The sequence below is a fragment of the Prionailurus viverrinus genome, chromosome D1 (assembly GCF_022837055.1).
Source record: "Prionailurus viverrinus isolate Anna chromosome D1, UM_Priviv_1.0, whole genome shotgun sequence".
Lineage (NCBI taxonomy): Eukaryota > Metazoa > Chordata > Mammalia > Carnivora > Felidae > Prionailurus > Prionailurus viverrinus.
The window spans coordinates 66,286,812-66,312,634 of NC_062570.1; the positions used below are offsets into that span (position 1 = coordinate 66,286,812).

Consider the following 25,823-nt stretch of genomic DNA (forward strand, 5'->3'; position numbering starts at 1 on the left):
ATAGTAGCATTTTGGATATATTTCATTATTTTCTGTGTATGTTGCACTGGAATTTCATATAAGTGTATTAAATAATCCTATAGTTTGTATACTACTTTTATCATATGTTCAAAGCTATTGATTTTTAACTTTGTATTTAAATGTAACATGCAAACAGAATAGTCATAAATGTACAGTTGATTAATTTTCACAAACTGAACACACTATGTAAAATAGCCATATTCAGAAATAAAACATTATTAGCCCCTTGTAAACCACTTTCCAGGCTGTTAATTTTTACTGATTTCGTTTGTGTGTAGCCACTTAGTAGAACATCTCTACTGGGGAATTATTACTGAATTGGGGAAATAGACATTACCGAGGATATGGTTTTTGAGCTGTTGGTGCCAGTGTAGGTTAAGAATGCTAGTTGGGATAAATGGGAAGGCAAATACAAACATCCAAAATATTTTAGGAGGTAGGTTATTAAATTTTTCTTTTAGTTCATAGTTGGTGAGTGATGGGAAATAAGGCTGGGACCAACTTCCAGGTGGGTAGCCTTTTGTGCCAAACAGTGGAATAAAGTACTGAGAATATTTATTTGCAGAAATTTAAAACCTGTTTTTTTGTTTGTAGGCACACAAGTCTCTGAATTTTGTTTCAACACTGCTTCAGATTACTATGTCGGAACAACTGGATTTACCTGTGAGACAGGCAGGCAAGTTACTAAATTATTTTCTTGGGTTTATGTAAGTCATTTATTTAAAAGGTTCATAGTTGAATAGCAGAGGTATGTTGGGATGGCCCTTCATTGATTTTCTTCCCTGAAACTTGGTTTGCCCTCTTGTGTTTACTACAAACAGCTAGTGCCTTGATATTTGGTGGCAGAAAAGAATGTGATATTTCCTTGAATTAAAAGAGAAGCTAAAAAGAGAAATTGATAAGGTTTATTAAAAGATTGTTTATTCCCTGTTTATTTGCCCAGTGGATGATTCTAAGATACAAACCTCTTTGTTTATCAGTTGTTCCTTTAATTTTTGCCTTTATTGTTTAAATCATTTAAAAAAATACTACAGTAGCCCTCACTTATCCATGCTGGATACATTTTAAGACTCTCAGTAATTGCCTAAAACTGCATAGTACCAAATGCTATATATACTACATTTATTTTTATACATACATGCTTATTGATAAAGTTTAATTTGTACATTAGGTGAGTAAGAGATTAGTTACAGTAACTAATAAAAATTAGAGCAATTATAACAATATACTGTAATAAGAGGTATGTGAATGTGGTCTCTCTCAAAATACCTTCTTTTCCTGTACTTACCCTTGTGATGGTGTGAGAAGATAAAATGCCTGTGCAATGAGATGTGGTGTGGTAGATGATGTAGGCATTTTGACATGATGCTAGGCTACTGTTGGCCTTCTGGTAATACGTCAGAAAAGATCATCTCATCTGCTTCCTGACTGTGGGTGACCGCGGATAACTGAAACCACAGAAAGTGAAACTGCAGAAGTGGGGGGACTACTGTATTTCTTAGTTCCAGTTTCAACAAGATATTGAGCAATTCTCTCAGTACCAAATAGTGTGTGAAAATGTGGTACACTATTTCTGATATTAGCTATTAGTATGCAAAATAATGGAATTCCCATCTTTAGGGTCCTGTTACTTAATTTATTTGCAGATGTATTAATTTTGTTATAGGAAATATAAAATACTAATAATTGCACCATTCTAGGAAAACCAGTTATATTCTGGTATTATTTCTTGCTGTTCTTTTTCCCTACATCAATTTCGTTAAAATTTTTTTTGCTTCATTTAATGTATAGTAATCATTTCCCTTTTCTTCACATAGTGTTAGTTTTAAAACTTATATTTCAGTGGCTACATAATTTACCATAATGTGCCATAGGCAGTGAACCATTTCTCAATTGTTAGCATTTAATCTTAGATTTGTTTCATTAACAATTGTATTCCCAGTACTTAAAATACTGCCTGATACACCAAAAGTAATTAAAAAATAAATGAATGCCTATAAGTTTATTATTTTTTACAATATTGGTATATAAGTTGCACAATAATAGAATATTTTTTATGTTTATAAAATATAGTGATTTCACTGGACCCTGGTCAGATGTAAATCTTTATTTTAACTGTCCTTTCTCTTTTACCAGTGAAGTTGGCATTTTCCCATTTGGTTATTCTTTTAAATAAGAATCTTTGGCTTTAAAATATGAAATTTTTACTTAAGATGTTGAAAGTGGCATTTAGGGGCCTTAATATTTTGAGACATGATTATGTGCATTAACAAAATTAAATTGTGCTAGAAAGTTGTTTAGTATGTACAAAACCAGAAGCAGCCAAACTGTGGAATTAGTAAAAATTTTAAAATATAATAACTACTTTAAAAGTTGCATTCTTATAATAATTGAATGATCCTGGGGCACCTGGGTGGTTCAGTCACTTAAGCATCCGACTCTTGATTTTGGCTCAGGTCATGATGTCATGGTCCTTGAGTTCGAGTCCCATGTTGGGCTACACACTGACAGTACAGAACCTGCTTGGGATTCTCTCTCTCTCTCTGCCCCTTCTCCATGTGCACATTCTCCTTCTCTCTCAAAATAAATAAACTTAAAAAAAAAAATTGAATGCTACTCTTTAGTATAGGGCATATGGTGATAGCAGCTGCTAGATGATAGAAATAAATACTCAGAGGCTCTATGCAGAGGACATAAGAGTGTATCAAGTCTTAATTTTAATCTTTGTTCTGTTTTGGAAGAATCAAAATTCTGGAAATAGTAGTAATCTAAAATATGTTACATATACTGAGTCTGTGGGGTTTTTTTAAATTATTTATTATTATTATGTTTTTGAGTAGGGGAGAGGCAGAGAGAGAGGGAAAGAGGATCCCAAGCAGGCTCCACACTCAGCATGGAGCCCTAACTGGGGCTCAGTCTCATGATCTTGAGATCACAACCAAAATCCAGAGTCAGATGCATAACTGACTGAATCACCCAGGCTCCCTGAGTCAGTGTTCTTTATTGTAGATGTAGTTTGTCTTAAAACTTTTGTTGAAGGGTATTTTAATGTGTAGTATTAATCTCTTTTGCAATACTAAGGGTATTTTAATGTGTAGTCTTAATCTCTTTTGCAATACTTTTAAGGCGGGATATTATTTTAATTCCCAAGATAAACAAAGTAGAATGTAAAAATCATAGATGTATTAGTTATCCTTATTCAAATAGGTGTAAAACTCCAGGTAAGTGTTAATTACTAATTAGAGAAGAGCTGGTATTTTTTAGAATTTAGTAATTGATTAATTTTGAATAATTTCCCTTTCCTGTACATCTTATGCATTTGTGATTGAAGGTTCTCTCATGGGAAGGGGAGGACTGGATTAAAAGCACTGTTAGCAATCTAGTTCATGTTAACTAGCAGTGTTCAAGATAGCAGTGTGATTGGTAACACAAAATAGGTAATCTGTAATTTTTGAACATAGCAAATTCTCCCATAAAATAAAATGAATTTGAAGTAGTACAATTGCATATTAATGAAATACTTAAATTTGTAGACTAGAGATTTTTATACTATAATTTTTCTATGATAAAAATAACAGCCTTTGTACGTCTTAGTTTGGGCTGCTGTAACAGAATACCATAGACTACATGACAAGTTTATTCCTCACAATTCTAGAAGCTGAATAGTCTTAAGATCAAGAAGCCAGCAGATTTGGTGTCTGATGAGAACCCACTTTCTGGTTCTTAGAACCTCACATGGTGGAAGGGGAAGAACCTCTAGGGTTTCTCTTTTAAAGGCATTAATCACCTACAAAAGGCCTCACCCCTAATGCTGTCATTTAGGGGGTTAGGATTTTGACATAAACTTGAGGGGGGCCACAAACATTCAGTCTATAGTAGTGTTACTAATTGTAGAAGCTATATTGGTATGTGTATGTGGTTTTATCTTTAGAGGCTTCGTTTAGAAAATTGATAAGGTGAAATTAAATAGCTTTCCGACAGAAAACAGGATAAAAAATATTAGGAATAAATGTGATGTAAAAAGTCTTTAGCAGTTTTGTTTGTATAGTGTGTTTATTTGCAGAGTTCTCTAAGGCTATATGTTTAATAATAACTTTATGGATCATAACAGTAGCTAAGAATTAAACTTGTATTTTGATTATCAACTTTTAAAATAATAGAAGGCAGTATTTTGTTTTTAAAAAAGGATAGCTTTACTGACAGTGGTTGGTCCGAAAGAAATAAATTGAGGTGTGGACACTTATAGGGGTATTCACAATGCTTTCACAGTAAATACTGTTGTCAAATTTATCTACACTTTAGGTGTTATCTATTTGAAAAATATGATAACACAGTATTGGCCTGATCGAGAAACAGCACCAGGAGATATATCTCCTTATACTATTCCAGAAGAAGATCGACATTGTATTCGAGAAAATATTGTAGAAGCTATTATCCACTCTCCTGAGCTCATCAGGTATATGTATATTTTTAAAACTTACCCATTGTTGCAGGTATATAATTTGTGGAGTTTGGGAGGGGGTCTTTCCAGAACATAAAAACCTGTCTTTTTTTGAATTTTTTTAAATTTTTTATTTGAGAGAGAGAGAGAGAGAGAGAGCGCGCGCGCACAAGCAGGGAAGAGGGGCAGAGGGGGAGATAGAGAATCTCAAGCCCCTGCTTTGGGCTTGATCTCACATAACTATAAGATCATGACCTAAGCTGAAATCAAGAGTCAGGTGCTTAACTGACTGAGCCACCCAGGCGCCCCTAAAAACCTGTCATTTTTATAGCAGTAAACTTAACAAATGCTGTTACAGGCAAATTTATTTTTATTTAATTTTCTTACTGTGATTTTTACACTTATAAAACCTAAAGGTTTTAAACTTCCTGTAAAACTTGTGAAACATAGTGTGATCAGGTGGACACAGGTAAAAGAAAACTTTAGAATGCTGTCATATACGTTATATTTTATAGTCTTGGTTGTTGGTTTTTTTAATTTTTTTATTTTTTAAACTTATTTATTTTGAGAGAGACAGAGACATGTAAGTGAGGGAGGGGCAGAGAGATGGGGAGAGAAAAATCCCAAGCCGGCTTCATGCTGCCAGCATAGAGCCCAATGTGGAGCTCAAACTCACGAAACCGCCAGATCATGACCCAAGCTGAAACCAAGAGTCGAATGCTAAACTGACTGAGCAACCCAGGTGCCCCATATTTTATAGTCTTGATATTTAAAAGCTCTTATTTTTATATGATTCTGCAGAATTTTTAATGAGAATAACTATGTTCTAAATGAAACTCGTCAGTTGATGATAGGGGTGAAAAATAAAAAAATAAAATCACCTGTATTAAAAAAATTTTTTTGAGGGGGCTCCTGGGTGGCTTGGAGCCGCGTCTGGCTCTGTACTGACAGCTCGGAGCCTGGAGCCTGCTTTGGATTCTGTCTCTCCCTCTGTCTCTACCCCTTCCCTGCTTGCACTCTGTCTCTCTCCGTGTCAAAGGTAAATAGACATTAAAAAATTTTTTTAAATTTTTTTATTTTTGAGACAGAGGCAGGGGAGAAAACAAGGGAGGGGGCAGAGAGAGGGGGAGACACAGAATCCAAAGCAGGCTTCAGGCTCTGAGCTATTAGCACAGAGCCTGATGTGGAGCTTAAACCCACAAACCACAGATCATGACCTGGACTGAAGTCAGACGCTTAACCGACTGAACCACCCAGGGGCCCCCAAATCACCTTGTAACATTTGTTGGGTTTCTTTTAAATCAGTAGGAACAGGTACATTTTGCTCAGTGGCTTACTTTTGTCTAAACAGCAATTTTCTTGGAGCAGAATTTTATCTAGGTAGCATTTCTTCCTCTTTATTGTTTATTTTTGACTTTCAGGGTACAGCTTACTACATGCATTCACCATATCATCAAACATGATTATCCAAGCCGCTGGACTGCCATTGTGGACAAAATTGGCTTTTATCTTCAGTCTGATAACAGTGCTTGTTGGCTAGGAATTCTTCTTTGCCTTTATCAGCTTGTGAAAAATTATGAGTAAGTGTCTCTCAATTCCTACAGAGATTTGAGAAGTAGGAAAAGCTTGGAAATTTTAAGGTAGTCTGTTTGAACATCTAAAATTACATTTGGTATATAAATATTAGTGAATTATATGTTGATTTTAATTCAGTATTTTCTTTTTGAAATAGCATTCTTATTTTAATTCTACAATTGCTTCTGTTGATTCAGCTAAGAAACTCCTTGTGCCCTTTTTCTTGCTATGTTTCCCTATTCAAAAACTGAGTTATCTTTAATTCCTCAATATGGGCTCATCAATTTGTGCTGATTAAAGGCCTAAACTAAACATGAGCTTTTTTAAAATGTGAAGGGTAGCAGAGTACTTTGAGCATTAGAGCTCTTTATTTAACTTCTGGCTTTCTGTGAATTTTTTATCTTAATTTGGGGTCTTGATAAGATCCTTTAAGAAAGATATGTTGAAATTTCATATGATCATTTGTAATCATTGTATTTTGAGGGATCCTGTTTCAGTGTTTGCATATTTGAACAAATTATAGTTCATATAAGTAAGTAGTATCAGTAAGACACATTTTAGGTTAAGGGATCATTTTAGATTTGGGGTTAGGGATGAGAAAAAATACATAACCTTGGAAGTTGAGGCATAGCACTAAAGGTGGTAAGCCAAATGTTGAAGGGATTATCTCCAAGTGTATAGTGAAAGTAATGAAATTTGTAGGCACTTAAAAGTTTTGATACTAGAAAATTATGAGGAAGGCATGAGGAACACTTAACACCATGATGGTGGCTTTATTTCCTTCCAGTCCTAACAGCTACACAGATGCCATTGTGAGCCCTCTAATTCTGGGGCTTGTAGTTAGCCTCCAATATAAATACCCTTTTTGGGTCCCAGCTCAAAGTAGCTGATGAACTGCTGCTTTTCTTCTGAGCAGGAGAGAAATATACCATTTACAGCATTGGTACTGGTGTTTTCTTGTGTTCCCACCAGCTACCCATCTTCCTGCTAAGGAATGTTCCAGCTGTTGCTCCAACCTCTGTCAGAGTGCCAGTTGTTGTAGTTCTGGTAAGTGAGTGATTAAAATGAGAGAGAATAACAATAATCTGTTACTGTCATTGAGGAGGTTCAAGTCTCTCCTGTCCTATAATCTTAGCAGGAGAGAGTGTGACAGGGATTTTTTTTTAATGGGAGACATAGGAGGCTGCTACAGTATTGGAATTCCAGTTCATTTTCCGCCAGTGTTGATTGTGGAGCACAAGGTGTTCACAAGGGATCTGTGTGGACTGAAGCAGTTCTAAGAAAATTCATGGAGAAATTGGAAGTTGTGGTGGTCTTCAGGAGCATAGATCCTCAGGAAATGCTTGTCAGTTGAAGGAGCACAGAAGGAGCATTTGAAGAGGAAAGCATGTCACACCATACGGAGTAGTATGAACAAAGAAAGGTACAGAGGTGGAAATGAGATACTGTCTTTAGTGGGTAGTGAGGAGATCACTAAATGGTATGGATAATTTCTGTTGAGAGGTGGGGGATAATTTTGGTCTGGTAATTGGGACCATGTTAAAGAGAGTTTTGAATGCCATGATGGAGAAGTTGGATGTGATTCTTTTAGATGCTGATATACCATTGAAGATTTTTTTTGTTTGTTTTTTAAGAGAAAAGTGATGGACTAGTACTTAGGATTTCTGGTGAGCCTGGCTCACCAGATTGTCACATTGTAGCCTTGTGGTAGTCCGCTTTTATTAGTGTCATATTTTCATGCTTTCAGGAACTTTTCAGGTCTTACGGGATAGTGATTTGTTTCCTATCATAATTATTTTCACATACCAGTTAGTTTAGATTAGCAACTAATACCATCTAACTTCTAGTCCTCTCCTTGATATTGAGAGGGAGGTAGGAAAGAAGAATGTGTAATATGAAATGGGCAGTCAAACCCTCTTAATGTGAGTGATCATCTGGGTTGGATAAGTGGAGAGAAGCACCTAATATAGTTCTACCTTTATTGTTAAAAGGAAATTTTTTTTTTAAGGAAATATTTTCTATAATTACTGTAGTTTATATAATCAGATTGGAGAGTGCAAATGGCTTCCTTTCATAAACTATTGTGGTTTTTTTGACTCAACTGTGCAGATAATGTTTTAAAATGTATGCTACATGTAATTTCTTAGCACATTAAAATAGTACTTAAAATAATGTCAGTTTATCGTTTAATAGTCTCTGTTGTTATTAGTGAGAACATTTGTCTTGGTGTTTTTTAATTGTGAGCAATTTACTTTGGTTCTAATTTCATCCAGTAGGGAAAAAGAATCTGGCTTTTTTACCTTTACCTTTTAAAAATGTGCTCAAATATTCAATTCTTAAATACATTTTCTTCCTTCAGGAAGGCTACCAGTAGATAAAACTGGAGTCTGGTAGGGAACACCAATTTAAAGTGGTTTAGATTAATCTGAAAAGATAAATTGTGTCTTTTAGAATAAAGACTTAACAACTAGTCTGTATTTTGCAGAGCTTTTCTTCCTATTCCTTAATGAAGCTGGGGTGTCTTTCCTATATTTGTAATCCATTAAGTTATTTAAATTTTTTTTCATTGAAGCATATTTGACAACTTTTTTAAGTTGAAGTATAGTTTAATTTTTTAAAAAACCAACAGACCTTTTTAAATAATACTGTTAAAAGGCCGAGAAATCTCTATGCAGAAATTTCTCACTTAGGTCAGCAATTCTTTACCCACATCCTTGAACAAATGTGATTCCAAATTCAAGATTTTTTGGATTTTAGAAAGGTAGCAAGGTTCACATAATACATGTTAAACACTCCTTTTGAAATTGAACCATCACTCAGTAGTCAAACACATTCTTGTTTTTTTCAAACACATTATTATATCTGCTATGAAATGTGTGGATATCCACTCTAGATGGGATAAGTGAAGGTCATAAATAGCCTGTTGAGGTCAGGTTTTGTTGCCAGATAGGTTACAAAAGACCTTCCTGTTTATAGTACTTTTAGAAGTAGAATATTTTCTGCCTTATAGATGCCATTTCTGCCTTAATGGTCTTGGTATGTAAATAACAAGGATGGTAATATACAATTGATTTTATGTCAGCTGCTAATATTTAAAAGTCAAGTCATTGTAGCTCCTCATTTGTATCAGTATTCACAAATAGAGATTGAATAGTGACATGGTTAAGAGGACAGACCTTTGATCTTGACTGATGAGGTTTATACCTCAATGAGTATACAGAGAAGGATACTTCTTTGTGCCCCAGTTTCCTCAAACCATGGAAGTAAGGATGCTAATGGAGCCTTGAAGATTATCGGCTTCATAATGAATGTTCAGAAAATTTTAAATATTTTATTATTATTTCAGGGTTTTCTTAAGTTGCTTTTGCTTGTGATTTGGTTCCATAGTTGGTTTTTCTTTTTCTTTCTAGGAATCTAAAGTTGCTTAGGAAGTATTTGTTTATATATTTATGTGAACAAACAAGCAGTTTAATTTTGTAACTCATACATATAAATAAAATTGTGAAATAAATTCTTACAGAATTAGTTTGTATTCCTACCCAAAGGTACAAGAAACCAGAGGAACGGAGTCCACTGGTAGCAGCAATGCAGCATTTTCTGCCAGTTCTAAAGGACCGTTTTATCCAGCTTCTTTCTGATCAGTCTGATCAGTCTGTCCTTATCCAGAAACAAATTTTCAAGATCTTCTATGCTCTTGTTCAGGTAATTTTTATAAAACCATTTTTATATGTAATAAGTCTGTCTTTGCTACATTAAAAGATAAAGAATTTCCATGTCTTAATTTCATGTGAAAATCTGGATCAAATAGATCTCTTGCTAGTCAAATATAAATCGCCAAAATTGTAAGTACATTAAAAGTCTTACCAAGCACACTTCCCTAAATACACAAACAACTCCAATAAATCTTAAATTATAACTGGTCAATCTTAAGCTCCCTTAAACCATCTAACACTATTTACAAAATCAGTAAAAAGTTTTATGCCTTTCACCTTAAGCATTCACAAAGTCTGAAAATCAATTACTGAAATTACAGTTTATATCTAGCATGAACCTGATATGCCAAATGTACCTAGATTGTCCAAGTAATTATGAAACCTATTCCTAAGCTTAACACAAAAATGCTAGTACTTTTGATTTACTTGACTGGCACACAATAATGGGCTTCATCATTTTTACATATTCTAAGTCTGCGATAAAAGATATCCACTAAGAAAGTGATTGTATGTATATTCTCAGTGGGATGTAATTATTTATATGAAACTGTTTTTGATCAGTATTAAAAGTCTGGTTCTTTTTGTGCCATGTAGCCAAAGAAGGATTCATCTCATCTACTAGGACCTTTGGTTCAATTCATGCCCTTGCTTAACTTTTAAAATATCATTTAAATAGAACTGTGACTTCCCCAAAGATTGTAACTGACTCTATTGTTTGGTTGGATTTTGCATTTCTTTGCTAAATCTGTAGATTTAATAGATTTAGACAATCTCTTATCTCCCAGTCTTAAGCAAAGGGCACTTGAAGTGATTCGGATATATACTATCTATACTGTTTTCATTTGTTTTCTAGTTGGTAAGATTATAACTTTTTTAGATTGTTACTTTTATAAATTGTTTTAGGGCATAGGACAAAATAGTTACCTCCCCAACTAATTTTTTTGACACCAGCATACCCTGGTATCAAAATATAGCCCTGTCTCACTTGTGAAAATAGATAGATACCCTAAAATTCTAAATAGGATATTGATTTTATGAGCCCATTAAGAGGATTTATCCAAGGAACAGAGTGGATCAACAGATCAGTTTTTGTGATTAACTCATATTACATGAAAAAAAAAAAAGACCTGTAATCATGTTTAAGAATATCAGAGAAAGCATTTGATCAAACTTAATAAGCATTCCTACTTAAAACAACTCTTAAGAGTCCTGGAATAGAGATTTTCTTCACTTGATAAAAGACATTCACTAGAAGTCCATAATGTCACTCCTGTGGTGAAAATAAAACATACTCCCAGTAATTTGGATGACAAGGATGCCTACTCTCATTGCCACAACTCTCCACTGTAGATAACTGACCAGATCAGCTGAATGAGAAATTTGGTTGGGTACTAAAAAATTAAATGAAATACTTTTTGTAGGTTTTGTGAAGAATTAAAGGAAGTCAGATTTTCTTTTGTAAGGATTTTTAAATAATTGATTCTTGATTTTCATTCAGTATACACTACCACTGGAACTGATAAACCAACAGAACCTGACAGAATGGATAGAAATTTTAAAGACTGTTGTGAACAGAGATGTACCTAATGTAAGTAAGTCTCCTTGTGTTCTTAACATTACTAAAATACTTAAGTATCTTTTGAAAATTTTAACTGATCTTTCCTGTAAATTTTTTAAGAGTTTATATAATTCATAATACAAATTATTCTAGATGGAGAGACCACTTTGTTTACATATGTGCATATACTAAGTAAAAAATTATAAAGGGTTATTTCATATATAATTATTTAGATACGTATATATATCTCTTTATCTTTATTCTTCTGTTTCTTTTCAGTTTTTATTTATTAATATTAAAAATCTTATTTAGGTTTTATTTTATTTAACTAAACTCTACACCCAGAGGTGGGGGTCAGACTCACGACTTTAAGATCAAGAGTTGCACGCTCTTCATCACCTCACATAGTTACAAAATTCTTATGATAAGAATTTTAAAGATCTACTCTCGGGGCGCCTGGGTGGCGCAGTCGGTTAAGCGTCCGACTTCAGCCAGGTCACGATCTCGCGGTCCGTGAGTTCGAGTCCCGCGTCGGGCTCTGGGCTGATGGCTCGGAGCCTGGAGCCTGTTTCCGATTCTGTGTCTCCCTCTCTCTCTGCCCCTCCCCCGTTCATGCTCTGTCTCTCTCTGTCCCAAAAATAAATAAACGTTGAAAAAAAAAAAATTAAAAAAAAAAAAATAAATAAAGATCTACTCTCTTAGCAACCTTCAAGTATACAGTACAGTATTGTTAACTATAGTCAGTATGCGGAACATTACATATCTAGAACTTCTTTATCTTATAATTGACAGTTTATATTTTTTGACTACCTTCTTAAATTTACGATGGTAATCATTTCACAATATATGCATATATCAAATCATTGTGTTATACATGTTAAGTTAATACAATGTTATATATTAACTATGTATAATTTTAAAAGACACTCATTGTTAGATTTTAACCTATTAATTTATCAGACACTTATGAACCAGGGGAAGAATTTGGCAAATTAGTAAAACTTTGTAGTTAGTTACATTACTTGTTTTTTTATTTTTTTTTTTTTTTTTTTTTTTTTTTTTTTTTTTTTTTTACATTACTTGTTTTTTTAAATAACAACTTTATAGAGATAAAGCCCACAGGCCGTAAAATTCACCTTTTCAAAGTATACGATTCAGTGATTTTTAGTACAGAAAGAATTGTCCAGCTGTGTTTTTAATTTAATCACAATTTTAAAAATAACAGCTATATTTCTTTATAATCTAGTTCTCTAGAGAGGTAGGGGAATTCATAAGTCCCAAATACATAAAATGTTTTTAGTGTTCTTACATACCTTATTTAATCCTCAAAAAATCCCTCTGAATTTATTAAAAAAAAATTTTTTTAATGTTTATTTTTGAGAGAGAGAGAGAGAGCGCACGCATGAACGGAAGAGGGGCAGAGAGAGAGAGAGAGAGAGAGAGGGAGACACAGAATCCGAAGCAGACTCCAGGCTCTGAGCTGTCAGCACTGAGCCCGATGCGGGGCTTGAACTCAACTGTGAGATCATGACCTGAGCCGAAGTAGCACACTTAACCGACTGAGCCACCCAGGCGCCCCTCTGGATTTATTTTAAATAGAGACCTAGAAGGGTTATGTAATATATCCAAAATAATTTTATTAGTGGCATAAGTGAGACCAACCTCGTGTTCTGTGGTTTATCGCTTAAATTTTTATCTTAAAGAAAAAAAAACCATGTAGAAGAAATAAATAAGACATTTCTCCCACTCTGCAGGAAACTACACATTTAATAGGTACAACATATAATTTTGTTTATTTATTTTGAGAGAGAGAGAGCATGGGCAGATAGATTGAGGGAGAGAGAGAGAATCCCAAGCAGGCTTCACGCTATCAGTGCAGAGCCTGAAGCAGGGCTCAGTCCCACAGACCATGAGATCATAATCTGACCCTAAATGAGTTAGATGCTTAACCCCTTGAGCCACCCAGGCACCCCTATAATTTTTACTTTTTATTTAATTTTTCATTTGGATTTTAGAAAGCATGAGAGGGGGAGAGAAAAAGAGAATGAATCTTAAGCAGGCTCTACACTGAGCTTGGAGCCCGACATGGCGCTTGATCCCACAACCCTGGGATCAAGACCTAAGCTGAAATCCAAGAGTCAGTTGCTCAACCCACTGAGCCACCCAGGAGCCCCACAAAATATAATTTTAAAATTTTCATTTATATACTCTGTACTTTTTGGGTATAATTTATAAATATGCACATACTATAAATAAATATCCCAGTGAGTTAGCAGTTATATGTATCCATGTAATCACCTAAAATATTTGCTGGTAGTTAGCTTTAGTCATTCCTACCATTACCATTCTTATTTATGGCACCATAGATTAGTTTTGCCTGTACTAGAACTTAATAAAAGTAATTATTTGTATTTACCTTCTTTTGCATAATGTATTTATGGTATGTATTCATGTTGTGTGGTAATAGTTTGTTTCTTATGTATTCATGTTGTGTTGTAGTAGTTTGTTCTTTTTTATTACCAAGTAATATTTTGTTGTGTGGATATACTACAATTACGCATTCATTCACAAGTTGAGGGACATCTGGGTGGTTTCAGGATTTTAGTAGTACAAATGAAGCTGCTATGAATGCGTTTACAGAAATCTTATAATCACAAATTTTCATTTTTCTTGCGTAAATAGTCTCTAAGACTACCTCCAATCTCTAGACTATTTACAACTGAATAACCATGAGTAACACTGTTCTTACTTTAGAAACATTTCATGTTACCTTTTAGAGAACTTTACCCAAATTTGACTTAAGAAAACTGAAAATTGAGGGGCACATGGGTGGCTCAGTCAGTTAAGCGTCCGACTCTTGATTTCAGCTCAAGTCATGATGTTATGGTTTGTGAGTTAGAGCCCCACCCCAGGCCCGTTCTGACATCATGCAACCTGCTTGGGATTCTCTCTCTCCATTTCTCTCTCTGCCGCTCTCTCATTCTCTCAAAATAAACTAAAAAAAAAAAAAACAAAAAAACTTATTTAAAAAAAAATCTATCTCGTTATTTATTTTTAAATAAATATCTCTTTAAAGGAAACACTTCAAGTTGAAGAAGATGATAGACCTGAGTTACCATGGTGGAAATGTAAGAAGTGGGCTTTACATATCTTAGCAAGGCTTTTTGAAAGGTAAGTTTCTCTCAGTATATGATGATTTAAGTTTATTTTTTCAAGCACTTGGTTTTATAAGTGTTGATATATAAAGCAATATAGAGAAACAGTGTGGGGGCACCTGGGTGGCTCAGTCAGTTTAGCATCTGACTCTTGATTTCAGCTCAGTTGGTGGGATCAAGCCCTGCTCACAGTTGATGGGATCTCTATCTCACCGCTCACAGTTGGTGGGATCAAGCCCTGCTTTGGGCTCCATGCTGACAGCAGGGAGCCTGCTTGGGATTCTCTCCCTTTTTCCGCCTACTCCTGCATGCGCACATGCTCTCTCTCCCTCCCTCTCAAACATTTAAAAAAAAAAAAAAGAAAGAAAGAAACTGGGTGTTTTAATAATGTTTTTTTAGATATGGAAGCCCTGGCAATGTTTCCAAGGAGTATAATGAATTTGCTGAAGTATTTCTGAAGGCATTTGCAGTTGGTGTCCAGCAGGTAAGTCTAAGAATTTTTCTAAGTTGAAACATGGCATTATTGGGTTAATTTCTGTCTTGCTTTTCATAGTTCATTGGTATCCAAAACTGCATGAACTCTGTAGCAGTTGTCATTTTTGGTCTTAGGTGTTTACTATTCTCTTTAACTTTTTGAGAACCTCAACAAACTTCTATTTATGTGAGTTATACCTAGTGGTATTTATCATATTAGAAATTAAAATTTAAGAGTTAATTCATTTAAAAATAATAAACTTCTTATATATTAACACACAATACATGTTTTTTTTTTTTTAATAACTGTTCCTCAAGTGAAAAGTTTTTAGCAAAAAGAAATGGCATTGTTAAACATTTTTACTAATATTTTTAATGTCTGGCTTAAGAAAAGACAGCTATATACTCATCTACCTATGTAATCAGTCTTTTGTTTTGGTGGACATAAATAACTGTGGCATGGACTCAGAGATAAGCTGGAAAAGGAAAGGCTTTTTTTTTTTTAAGTTTATGTATTTATTTTTGAGAGAGAGTATGAGCAGGGGAGAGAGAGAGAGAATGAATCCTAAACAGGCTCAGCACTGTCAGTGCAGGGCTTGAACTTAAAAACCGTGAGATCATGACCTGAGCTGAAGTCAGAGTCAGAGTTTAACCAACTGAGCCACCCAGGTACCCTGGAAAGAATGTTTTAATAGACTTTCACATAGTTGTGGAAATTCTTTGATAACCACATCAAAATTTGATAGTGGTAGTTTCTCTCTCTCTCTCTCTCTCTCTCTCTCTCTCTCTCTCTTTTTAAGTAAACTCTACACCCAACCTGGGGCTTGAACTCACGAGTCCAAGATCAAGAGTTACATGTTCTATAGACTGAGCCATCCAGGTGTCCCAAGTGGTAGTTTCTTAAAGGTTAATTGCAGTATAATGTTTGTCAGAACAAATATTTTATATTCTGTTACATTAACACCTGTTGATCTATATTGCACTTTATTTTTTAATATATGAAATTTATTGTCAAATTGGTTTCCATACAACACCGAGTGCTCATCCCAAAAGATGCCCTCTTCAATACCAATCACCCACCCTCCTCTCCCTCCCACCCCTATATTGCACTTTAAATGGATCTTTTATCCATACATGATTTTGTAACATATAGTCATTTGGAAAATTGAGTTAATGAAGATTTTCCAAATGTTAATACATTGCATTATTCATATTAAAAAGCAATTACAGGGACTCCTGGATGGCCCAGTTGCTTAGGCGTCTGACTCTTGATTTTCGCTCAGGTCACGATCTCACGGTTCCTGAGATCGAGCCCCTTGTCAGGCTCTGCACTGACAGCTCAGAGCCTGCTTGGGATTCTCTCTCCCCCTCCCCCACTGACACGGTTTCTCTCAAAATAAATAAACATTAAAGAAAAATAAAAAATCACATTAACTAATGTCACCACTGATGTTATTAGAAATATCTTTAAATATTGGAAAGCTGATTAAGTAGATCTAAGTGTTTAGGTATAAGATTTTGAGAATTCTAATTTTTGTTTGAAAGCTTAGATTTTAGCACCAGGAATGTATTTTTGGTTATTTTCCTTGAAGGGAGAAGGCACTTTTTGTTCATTTTTGAGGAAAGATAACACAAGTCTAAATAACCACAATTTGTCAGGTTTTCTTTCAAGTATATGGTGGTGTTTGATGGGAAAAGCTATTACTTATTTCATGTTTTCTTCCAACCCCTGTACTTTGGTATGTAGCAAAAGTGCTACACATATACTCCTCATTTAATAATATTTATATTTCTTATTCATTAAGAGTGTTCTTAAGGAGAGGTTGTTCTGCATTTAATATGGCTATAAAGAGTATGACAGCTGCTTGTACACTTTGGTGCCTGCCACTGCTTTATTCGTGTTAGGCACCAGAAGTTTTGCCACCATTGCTTTTGTACCATCGATGTAGATGTCACACAGTAAAAAGGGCAAATGAAGTCTTAGCATTGTTATGAAAATAGTTTTGACCTCATAGACCTGTGAGAGGTCTGTGGGCCAAATCTTGACAATACCAATTAGAATTAGAACTCATGGCAGACATGGTTTGGGCAAGGTTTTTCAGGGAGGTAACTAATAATATTGGGCTGTCACAAAAGATTGTGATGTGTTCAGTAAGTAACCTATGATTTTCTCTTACTATACTTAATTGGAAACTAGTCCTTTGAAATAGTATTATTTCAGTTTGTTTATAGGAATACCTTGGGATTAAATATGGTTCTCTAATACATAATTTTAAAAATTCTTTTTAAAATATGGTTATTTTATAATGATGATTTGGGTATTAAGATATGTGTGTCAGGTGTTTTGGCTGGCTTAGAAGTGGTTAAAATTTCTATTTAACTTTTGGTTTTTGCTCAAAAATTTTTTTCAAAGGTTTTATTAAAGGTATTATATCAGTACAAGGAGAAGCAATATATGGCTCCTCGAGTTTTACAGCAGACATTAAATTATATTAATCAAGGAGTTTCACATGCCCTCACCTGGAAGAATCTGAAGCCTCATATACAAGTAAAAATTTTCTATCTGAAATGTTTTTCTGGAAAATATAATGGAAATAACATTAATTATCATAAATGTTGAAAAATGCATATTTTGTTGACTTATGTTAGTCTAGTTCTTTTAATTGTTTTGAGAGTATAGTAGGAATGAGATCATACCTTGACATAAACTTTTAAAAGGTACTTTTTTAATATTCAGAATTTTTTTTAATTTTAATTTAAAACTATTATCTTAAAGCTTGCCTTTAAATTCTTTTTTTTTTTTTTTAACTTGCCTTTAAATGCTTTTGGTTGGCTTAAGATTATAACATTTTGATTATATAATTTGGAGTAAGCAAAGGACTGCTTCACCAGATTAGTTTTGGGGATAATTAGCTTATATACTATTTCTGTGAGTAATGTATTTGCTTTATTACAACTACAGGATTTGATGGACTAAAATGTCATATTGTATTTTTCTCAGAATATTAATTGCTACCTATATACACATAAGTCTTATTTTATAATTACTTGTTTCACAAAGGGTAATAGTTGATCTGAGAATCATTACTAAAGTTTGATATTAAGCTTAAAATACATATTATAGGGTTGGTTTTGCTTTAGCACTTAAACAAAATTCGGGGTTTAAATTTGAAGACTGACTTAAGGTTACTTTTCTTAACTTTTAAATCGCAGGGCATTATCCAAGATGTTATTTTTCCCTTGATGTGCTATACAGATGCTGATGAGGAACTTTGGCAAGAAGATCCTTATGAATATATACGCATGAAGTTTGGTAAATTTTCACTTTCTTTGAAATAAAATGTCAGTAACTAAGTTTGTATAATAAACCTAGGGGAGTTTTAAGGCCTCATCTTTGGTATGGTACTGAAAAATCTTTATAGACCCCCACTTTTTGGGGTCTTTTCATTAGTTATGGCATGATTGTCTTGATTGATTGATTGATTGATTGATTGATTTTAACCTTTATTTTATGAGAGACAGAGTATGAGCTGGGAAGGGGACAGAGAGAGAGGGGAAGTCACAGCTTCTGAAGCAGGCTCCAGGCTCCGAGCTGTCAGCACAGAGCCTGAAGCAGGGCTTGAACCCATGAACCATGAGATCATGACCTGAGCTGAAGTTGGCCACCCAACCAACTGAGCCACCCAGGCGCCCCCCCCCCCCTTTTTTTTATGTTTGTTCATTTTTGAGAGATAGGAAAGAGACAGCATGAGCAGGGAAGGGACAGAGAGAGAGGGAGACAGAATCCAAAGCAGGCTCCAGGCTCTGCACTGTCAGCACAGAGCCCGACGCCGGGCTCAAATTCACAAACTGTAAGAACTGAGATCATGACCTGAAGCAAAGTCAGACAACTAACCACTTGAGCCACCCAGGCACCCCAATGATCTGCATTTTTAACAGACACAAATATAGTAGTGTTACTGAGTTACAGTTTGTGGATGTGTTTCTGGCATATGCCAGAATTGTTGCAAATTCAAGATTACACCTTAATACTAAGTGCCTAAACTATACTTTTGGATCTCATGTCAGTCATCATATGTGTGGGAATTGAGAAGATGCATATTGGAAGCTGTATCACATGGAGTCTCTGCATGGAACTAAGGAATTGTAATTTGGCTCATGTTGAGTATTAGTTCTTCTTCCTACCAAAATCTTTTGTATTTGCAGATTATTCTTTTGTGACCATATTGTGGAAATTCTCACATTTGTAGTGTTTTGTATTAAAGAAAATAATCACTAGGAGAAATTGATGGATTAACATTTTAATTTGTACAGAAAAGACATGAAATTAAGATGTTGCAAAATTATGTAGGAATCTGGGTTCATTTTCATACCTTGCATGTAGATTTAGACAACTTTTTTATTTACTTGTATCACAGAATCTTATTTTTATTGATTTTCAACCATTTAAGAATGTGAAAAACAATTCTTATGGGCAGTAGAAAGACAGTTGATGGCCTGGATTTGGTCCAGGGCCATAGTTCCCACCCTCATCTTGGAGATAAAGGAGATACAAAATGAGAGCGATTTGAAAGGCAGTGCTTATTTCTGCAAAGGTACTGTTGTAGCAAACTTCAAGGGACTTAAAAGTTAGCATTTAGAATAAACTTATCAGAATACCCATCTGACACCTTTTAAGGTCTGTTTTTTACAGAGCATCATTTGTAAATTTTGTGAAAATGTTTGTTGAAGAAATTGAAATTACTGGGTTTCGTATTAATTTTAAATTTATTCTTTAGATGTGTTTGAAGACTTCATTTCTCCTACTACCGCTGCCCAAACACTTTTGTTCACAGCTTGTAGCAAGAGGAAAGAGGTAGGTTGTTTAGGTAACTTTTGCTTTAATATTTAAAATTTGTTCAGGTGTATGCTCAGCTTTTAATGTTAGCCATGTAAGTCATTTTGTCTTTTTGTTTTTGTTAAGGATTGTTTGGAAATCACTTAAGTATTACTTTTCTTTTTTAATCTAGGTACTGCAAAAGACAATGGGATTTTGCTATCAGATTCTTACAGAACCGAATGCTGATCCTCGAAAAAAAGATGGAGCCCTGCATATGATTGGATCTTTAGCTGAAATACTTCTGAAGGTATTTCTTTTGTGTGCAAGTGATTTAGTAACAGTTTTATTGAGATACAATTCACATACCATAATGTCCACCCATTAGAGTGTATAATTCAGTGGGTTTTATTCACAGAGTTGTATAACCATCATCCCCAAAAGTGTTAGCAGTCACATTCCATTTTTTTCCAGAGCTTTCAGCCCTAGGCTACCCCTAATCTACTTTTTGTCTTCTGTACAGGTTTACCTATTTTGGACATTTCATGTAAAGGGAATGTGCTCAATTAGGAGTAGGGCTTTTTCAGTTAGCACAATATTTTCAAAGTTCATATTGTGGCCCGTGTCAGTACTTCATTCCTTTTTGTTGCCAAATAATGTTCCATTGTATTGATATACCACATTGTATTTATCCATTCATCAATGGATGGACATTTGTATTGTTTCCATTTGAAGCTGTGATCATTTATATACACGTTTTTGTGTGCATGTAATATTTTTACTTCTCTTGGGTAATACATACCTAGGATTCAAATTGCTGTCATATTTTGAGAAAGTGCCAGACTGTTTTCTGAAGTGGTGTATCATTTTATATTTTTATCAGCCATGTATGAGGGTTCCAGTTTCTATGTCCTCACTGATTCTTAGCAATCTTTTTTATTATAGCCATCCTAGTTGGTGTCAAATGATATTTCATTGTGGTTTTGATTTCCATTTCCCTGATGACTAACAACATTGAGAATCTTTTTTGATGTACTTATTGGCCATTGTTTATCTTCTTTGGAGATATTTTCAAATTCTTCACCTACTTTTAACTGGATTGTCTTTTCATTGTTGAATTATTAAGAGTTCTTTGTATATTCTAAATACTAGATGGTTTTTATAATGATTTGCAGGTATTTCTGCCATTTTGTGGGTTATCACTTTACTTGATGCCCTTTGAAGTACAAGTTTTAATATGATTTTGAAATTATGTCCAGTTAATATTTTCTTTTGCTGCTTATGCTAAAGATACTTCTTTTTGTAGGAGTTATTTTCATATTGCAAGGTAATTGTAAAATAGTGGGGTTTTCTCTTTGAAAAATTTATCTTTTAAGGAAATTTATAAACATGAATGTATCCATTTGCAACTTAGGAACATCATGCTTTTTGTGACATAAATTTTCTAGTAAATAATGACCCTGGGTTAGATTTATGTTTAAGAACCTCAGCTTAATTGTACACATTGTGTCTGGCTTCATAAATTTGAAATTTGTTTTTGGTTAAAAGCTAATAAATGATAACAAAGTTCAAGTAAATATTTAGTCACAGAATCATCCAACTCCTAGGAACCTTGTTCCATGTCACCATTTGTAGGTATATTTTGTGTATTTTTCAGCTTTTCTATATCTGTCTATCCATCCTTCTGTTAGTTTATAAATTAAAGACAATGGTTATTTGTTGTATGGAAGGCTGGGAATCTTGAGTGAGTGATCTTGGCAAGTTCAGATTTTTCTGTCTTTTTATTTTTAGGTAATTTTAGACTCACTGAAAAATTGCAAAAATAGTTCTCATTACTCTTCCCCTAATGTTACCTACCATCTTAGACAGCCATCCACAATTCTCACAACCAGGAAATTAATGTTGCTGGGATACTATTCACTAATCTTACAGACCCCTTTCATGTTTTGCAAGAATTCCCTCTAATGTCCTTTTTTCTGGTCCATGACCAGTCCAGGATCCCACATTGCATTTAGTTCCCATGTCTTAGTCTTCAGTTCTTGAAGTGTTTATTAGTTTTTAATGTTGATGTAATATGCAATTCCAGGAACTCTTAAAAGCTTGTTACCACTTAGAAAAGACCCTACTTTAAGACTAATGAGAGTCTTTTTAGATATCCAGATTACCTTGAAAGCAAGGTCTTTTCTCAGTGTATGTTAAGTTCCTTTAGAACTTTTCCAGAGAGGTTTTTTTCATTGTGATAGTTATTATAAGGTAAGGAATAAAAGTAACCACACTTCCATCCTTCAAACATAATTACTGTTAAGATTTGGTGTAATTGTTTTCTAAGTAAATGAGGTAAAAAGATGAAAGAAAAGGTATTCTGTGTTTTTTGATGGTTACGTTTGAGAATGAGAAAATTATATTGATACTGAGGTACAAGGAATCAGAATAAATGTATGGTTTGACATCAGTAGTGATTTTTAACATTAGTGTATTTATTTGGTATTTAAGATGATTACATTTGGAATTCTTTCAAAAATAATTGTTGTTTATATTGACAGAAAAAGATCTACAAAGATCAGATGGAATACATGTTGCAGAATCACGTATTCCCTCTCTTCAGCAGTGAACTAGGCTATATGAGAGCGAGGGTATGTGTTAAAGCTGTATTAATTTATACATTTTTGTCTTGTAATGAATAACTGCTTATGTGGACTTTTATGTGGAAACTTTTTAATGCTCACCTTAAAAGCCATATTTCATGTTAGACTTCTGTTTCATGTAAGTATTTAAATGGCTGATATAATGTGTGCATAGTTTTCATCTGTGTCTGATAGCAGTGTCTGCCTGTGTTTTGCATTCAGATCTTGCTATCCACACAAACATCATGCAGCCAAAGAGTAAGTTGGGATCATAGTACTGGTCTAGTGTTGTCTCTTTGGACATCTCTACCACTGGCCAGCCTCCAGATTCCCACACAAAAAACTTTGGGAATAGAGGTACTGTAGCTTGTGGCAATTTAATATAGGATATCTATAGTAACTCATTGCATTTTTTTAAAAAGGCTTGCTGGGTCCTTCACTACTTTTGTGAAGTGAAGTTCAAAAGTGACCAGAATCTGCAAACGGCCTTAGAGCTGACTCGAAGATGTCTGATAGATGATAGGGAAATGCCTGTGAAAGTGGAAGCTGCCATTGCACTTCAAGTGTTGATCAGCAATCAAGAAAAGGGTAAAGGATTTTATCTCAAAAATAGTACCGTGTTTTTATACATAATTGTACAAGGCATCTTAGGAACTTGATACCTTGTGAAGGTGTCTATGTTTATTCTTTGATATATATAAGGTTTTAAGGAGTTTTGTTTCCAATTTTTTTTCTCACAGCTAAAGAATATATCACGCCATTCATCAGACCTGTAATGCAGGCTCTTCTTCATATTATAAGAGAAACAGAAAATGATGATCTTACCAATGTAATTCAGAAAATGATCTGCGAGTATAGTGAAGAAGTTACTCCTATTGCAGTAGAAATGACACAGCATTTGGTATGTTTTTTTGAACCAATCACTTATTCATTACTTACAACAAATATTTTCAGAGTGTACTGTGTATCAGGTAGTGTTCTAAGCCTCTGACATATATTTAGGCTCATTTAGTACTTTCACAGTCCTATGTGAAGAATATTCCTTTTTTTTTTTTTTTTTTTTTAAGTTTATTGTGAGAAAGAGACTGCAAGCAGGGTAGGGACAGAGAGAGAAGGAGAGAGGATCCCAAGCAGGCTCTGCGGTGTCAGTGCAGAACCTGACGTGGGGCTCGAACCCATGAACCATGAGATCATGACCTGAGCTGAGATCAAGAATCTGTTCTTAACCAACTGATCCACCCAGATGCCCCAGGAATATTCCTAACTGAGAGAAAGTGTGAACTATGAAAAGGTTAAGTAACTTGCCAAAGCTAGAACGGTGGATCTGGGATTCACCCTTCAAGTGTACACCTCCACAACACCCTGGGGGGGGGGGGGTGTTTTTCTTTTTTTTTTTCCAAGTCTATTTATTTTGAGAGAGAGATAGCATGAGTTAGAGAGAGGGAGAGAGAGAATCTCCAGCAGGCTCTGCACTGGCAGTGCAGTACTTGAATACCATGGAGCTTGAACCCGCAGAGCTGTGAGATCATGACCTGAGCCAAAACCAAGAGTTGGACACTCAACTAACTGAACCACCCAGGCACACCCCTCCCCCCTTTTAAAAATATTTTGGAGATTGAGAGTGTGAGTGGGGGAGAGAGGGGCAGAGGGAGAGAGACAATGCCAAGCAGGCTACACGTTGAGGGTGGACTTATTCCCACGACCCTGGACTCATGACCTCAGCCAAAAAGAAATCAAGAGTCAGACACTCGGGGTGCCTGGGTGGCTCAGTTGATTAGGTGTCCAACTCTTGATTTCAGCTCAGGTCATAATTTCATGGTTCGTGGGTTCAAGCCCCGGGTCAGGCTCTGTGCTGACAACATGGAGCCTGCTTGGGATTCTATCTCCCTCTCTCTCTGCCCCTCCCACGCACATGTGCATGGTGCGCGCGTGCTCTCTCTCTCTGTCTCTCTCTCTCTCTCTCTTCCAAAAGTAAATAAACATTAATAAAAAGAAAAGTCAGACATTCAACAGACTGTGTCCCCTAGGCACCTTGTGCATTATTAGCTATGACTCCACCCTTTACTTCTCAGAAGTTTCTTTGAAAATGATTGAATTTTATAACAAAAAACCTTGATTAATATACCTGTATCTGGGCATTGTTGAATGTTAGCCAGTAAAATTAATAAAAATACTCATAATATTAAGCACTTTCTATGCCTTGCCTCTTTTAATCCTCACAGTTCTCTATCATAAATTTCTCAGATGTTAGGACTAACGGGTCAAGTAACTTTAAGATCACCTACTCAATGGCAGAGCCATTTGTTTGATTGTAGAGCCAGGCTCTTAATTACTATTAACCAGTTTGGTGATATTGATTGGTTTTTCTGTCCCAGTGAGAACATTTTAAAAATGAAGTTTTAGACCAAAATGTGTTTATACTGCTTTAATGGTAAGCCTAAGTTATATTCTTTTGAACCTAGGCAATGACATTTAATCAGGTAATCCAGACTGGGCCAGATGAAGAAGGAAGTGATGACAAAGCAGTTACTGCTATGGGAATCCTGAATACCATTGACACACTTCTTAGTGTAGTTGAAGATCATAAAGAGGTAAGAAAATGATCCAGTGTTACAAGGTTTTGATTCAGGTTTTAGGGAATTTAGAGCCATTCTTCAACTGTACTACTGCTTTTGTTTCTTAATTATGATATACTACACATAACATAAAATTTACCATCTTAGCCGTTTTTAAGTAAATAGTTCAGTGGTTTTAAGCACACATTGTTGTGCTACCATTACCATCATCTTTCAAGTTTTCTTCTTATACAGTTGTCTTTTGGAAAGAGAATTGTAATCATGAATTTTTTTCTAATGAAATAATTTGGGGCACCTGAGTGGCTCAGTCAGTTAAGCATCCCAACTCCTGACTCTTGACTCTTTGTCCCTGCCCAGCTCACATGCGTACTCTCTCAAATTAAATAAACTTCATATATTTTTAAAGTTTATGGGGCGCCTGGGTGGCGCAGTCGGTTAAGCGTCCGACTTCAGCCAGGTCACGATCTCGTGGTCCGGGAGTTCGAGCCCCGCGTCGGGCTCTGGGCTGATGGCTCAGAGCCTGGAGCCTGTTTCCGATTCTGTGTCTCCCTCTCTCTCTGCCCCTCCCCCGTTCATGCTCTGTCTCTCTCTGTCCCAAAAATAAGTAAAAAACGTTGGAAAAAAAAAAAAAAAAAGTTTATTTATTTATTTTTGAGAGAGCAAGTGGGGGAGGTAGAGAGAAGATCCCAAAAAGGCTCCGCACTGTCAGTGCAGAGCCCAATGTGGGCATCAAACCCATGAACTGTGAGATCATGACCTGAACCGAAATCAAGAGTCGAATATTTAACTGACTGAGCCACCCAGGCATGCCCCTCAAATTAAATAAACATTAAAAAAAAATAAAAATGAAATAATTTAAAACATAAAGGA

At 35.0% G+C, this 25,823-nt stretch overlaps 1 protein-coding gene and 1 non-coding gene across 2 annotated transcripts in view; both read left to right on the top strand.

Annotated features, from left to right (window-relative positions):
- IPO7 (importin 7) overlaps positions 1 to 25,823 on the top strand; it is a 47,382-nt gene that overhangs the window by 10,177 nt on the left and 11,382 nt on the right. Inside the window, exons 2-16 of the mRNA XM_047878221.1 lie at positions 616 to 697; positions 4,324 to 4,477; positions 5,884 to 6,042; positions 9,583 to 9,739; positions 11,249 to 11,338; positions 14,385 to 14,479; positions 14,863 to 14,947; positions 17,351 to 17,485; positions 18,151 to 18,250; positions 19,716 to 19,792; positions 19,947 to 20,063; positions 22,297 to 22,386; positions 22,800 to 22,965; positions 23,118 to 23,278; positions 24,840 to 24,968. Of these exons, the coding sequence (XP_047734177.1) occupies positions 616 to 697; positions 4,324 to 4,477; positions 5,884 to 6,042; positions 9,583 to 9,739; positions 11,249 to 11,338; positions 14,385 to 14,479; positions 14,863 to 14,947; positions 17,351 to 17,485; positions 18,151 to 18,250; positions 19,716 to 19,792; positions 19,947 to 20,063; positions 22,297 to 22,386; positions 22,800 to 22,965; positions 23,118 to 23,278; positions 24,840 to 24,968 (1,797 nt within the window). The remainder of the gene's footprint in view (positions 1 to 615; positions 698 to 4,323; positions 4,478 to 5,883; positions 6,043 to 9,582; positions 9,740 to 11,248; positions 11,339 to 14,384; positions 14,480 to 14,862; positions 14,948 to 17,350; positions 17,486 to 18,150; positions 18,251 to 19,715; positions 19,793 to 19,946; positions 20,064 to 22,296; positions 22,387 to 22,799; positions 22,966 to 23,117; positions 23,279 to 24,839; positions 24,969 to 25,823) is intronic.
- Positions 22,535 to 22,718, top strand: LOC125147285 (small nucleolar RNA SNORA23). Its single transcript, XR_007145113.1, has one exon. It is a non-coding gene; the product is annotated as a small nucleolar RNA SNORA23 (small nucleolar RNA).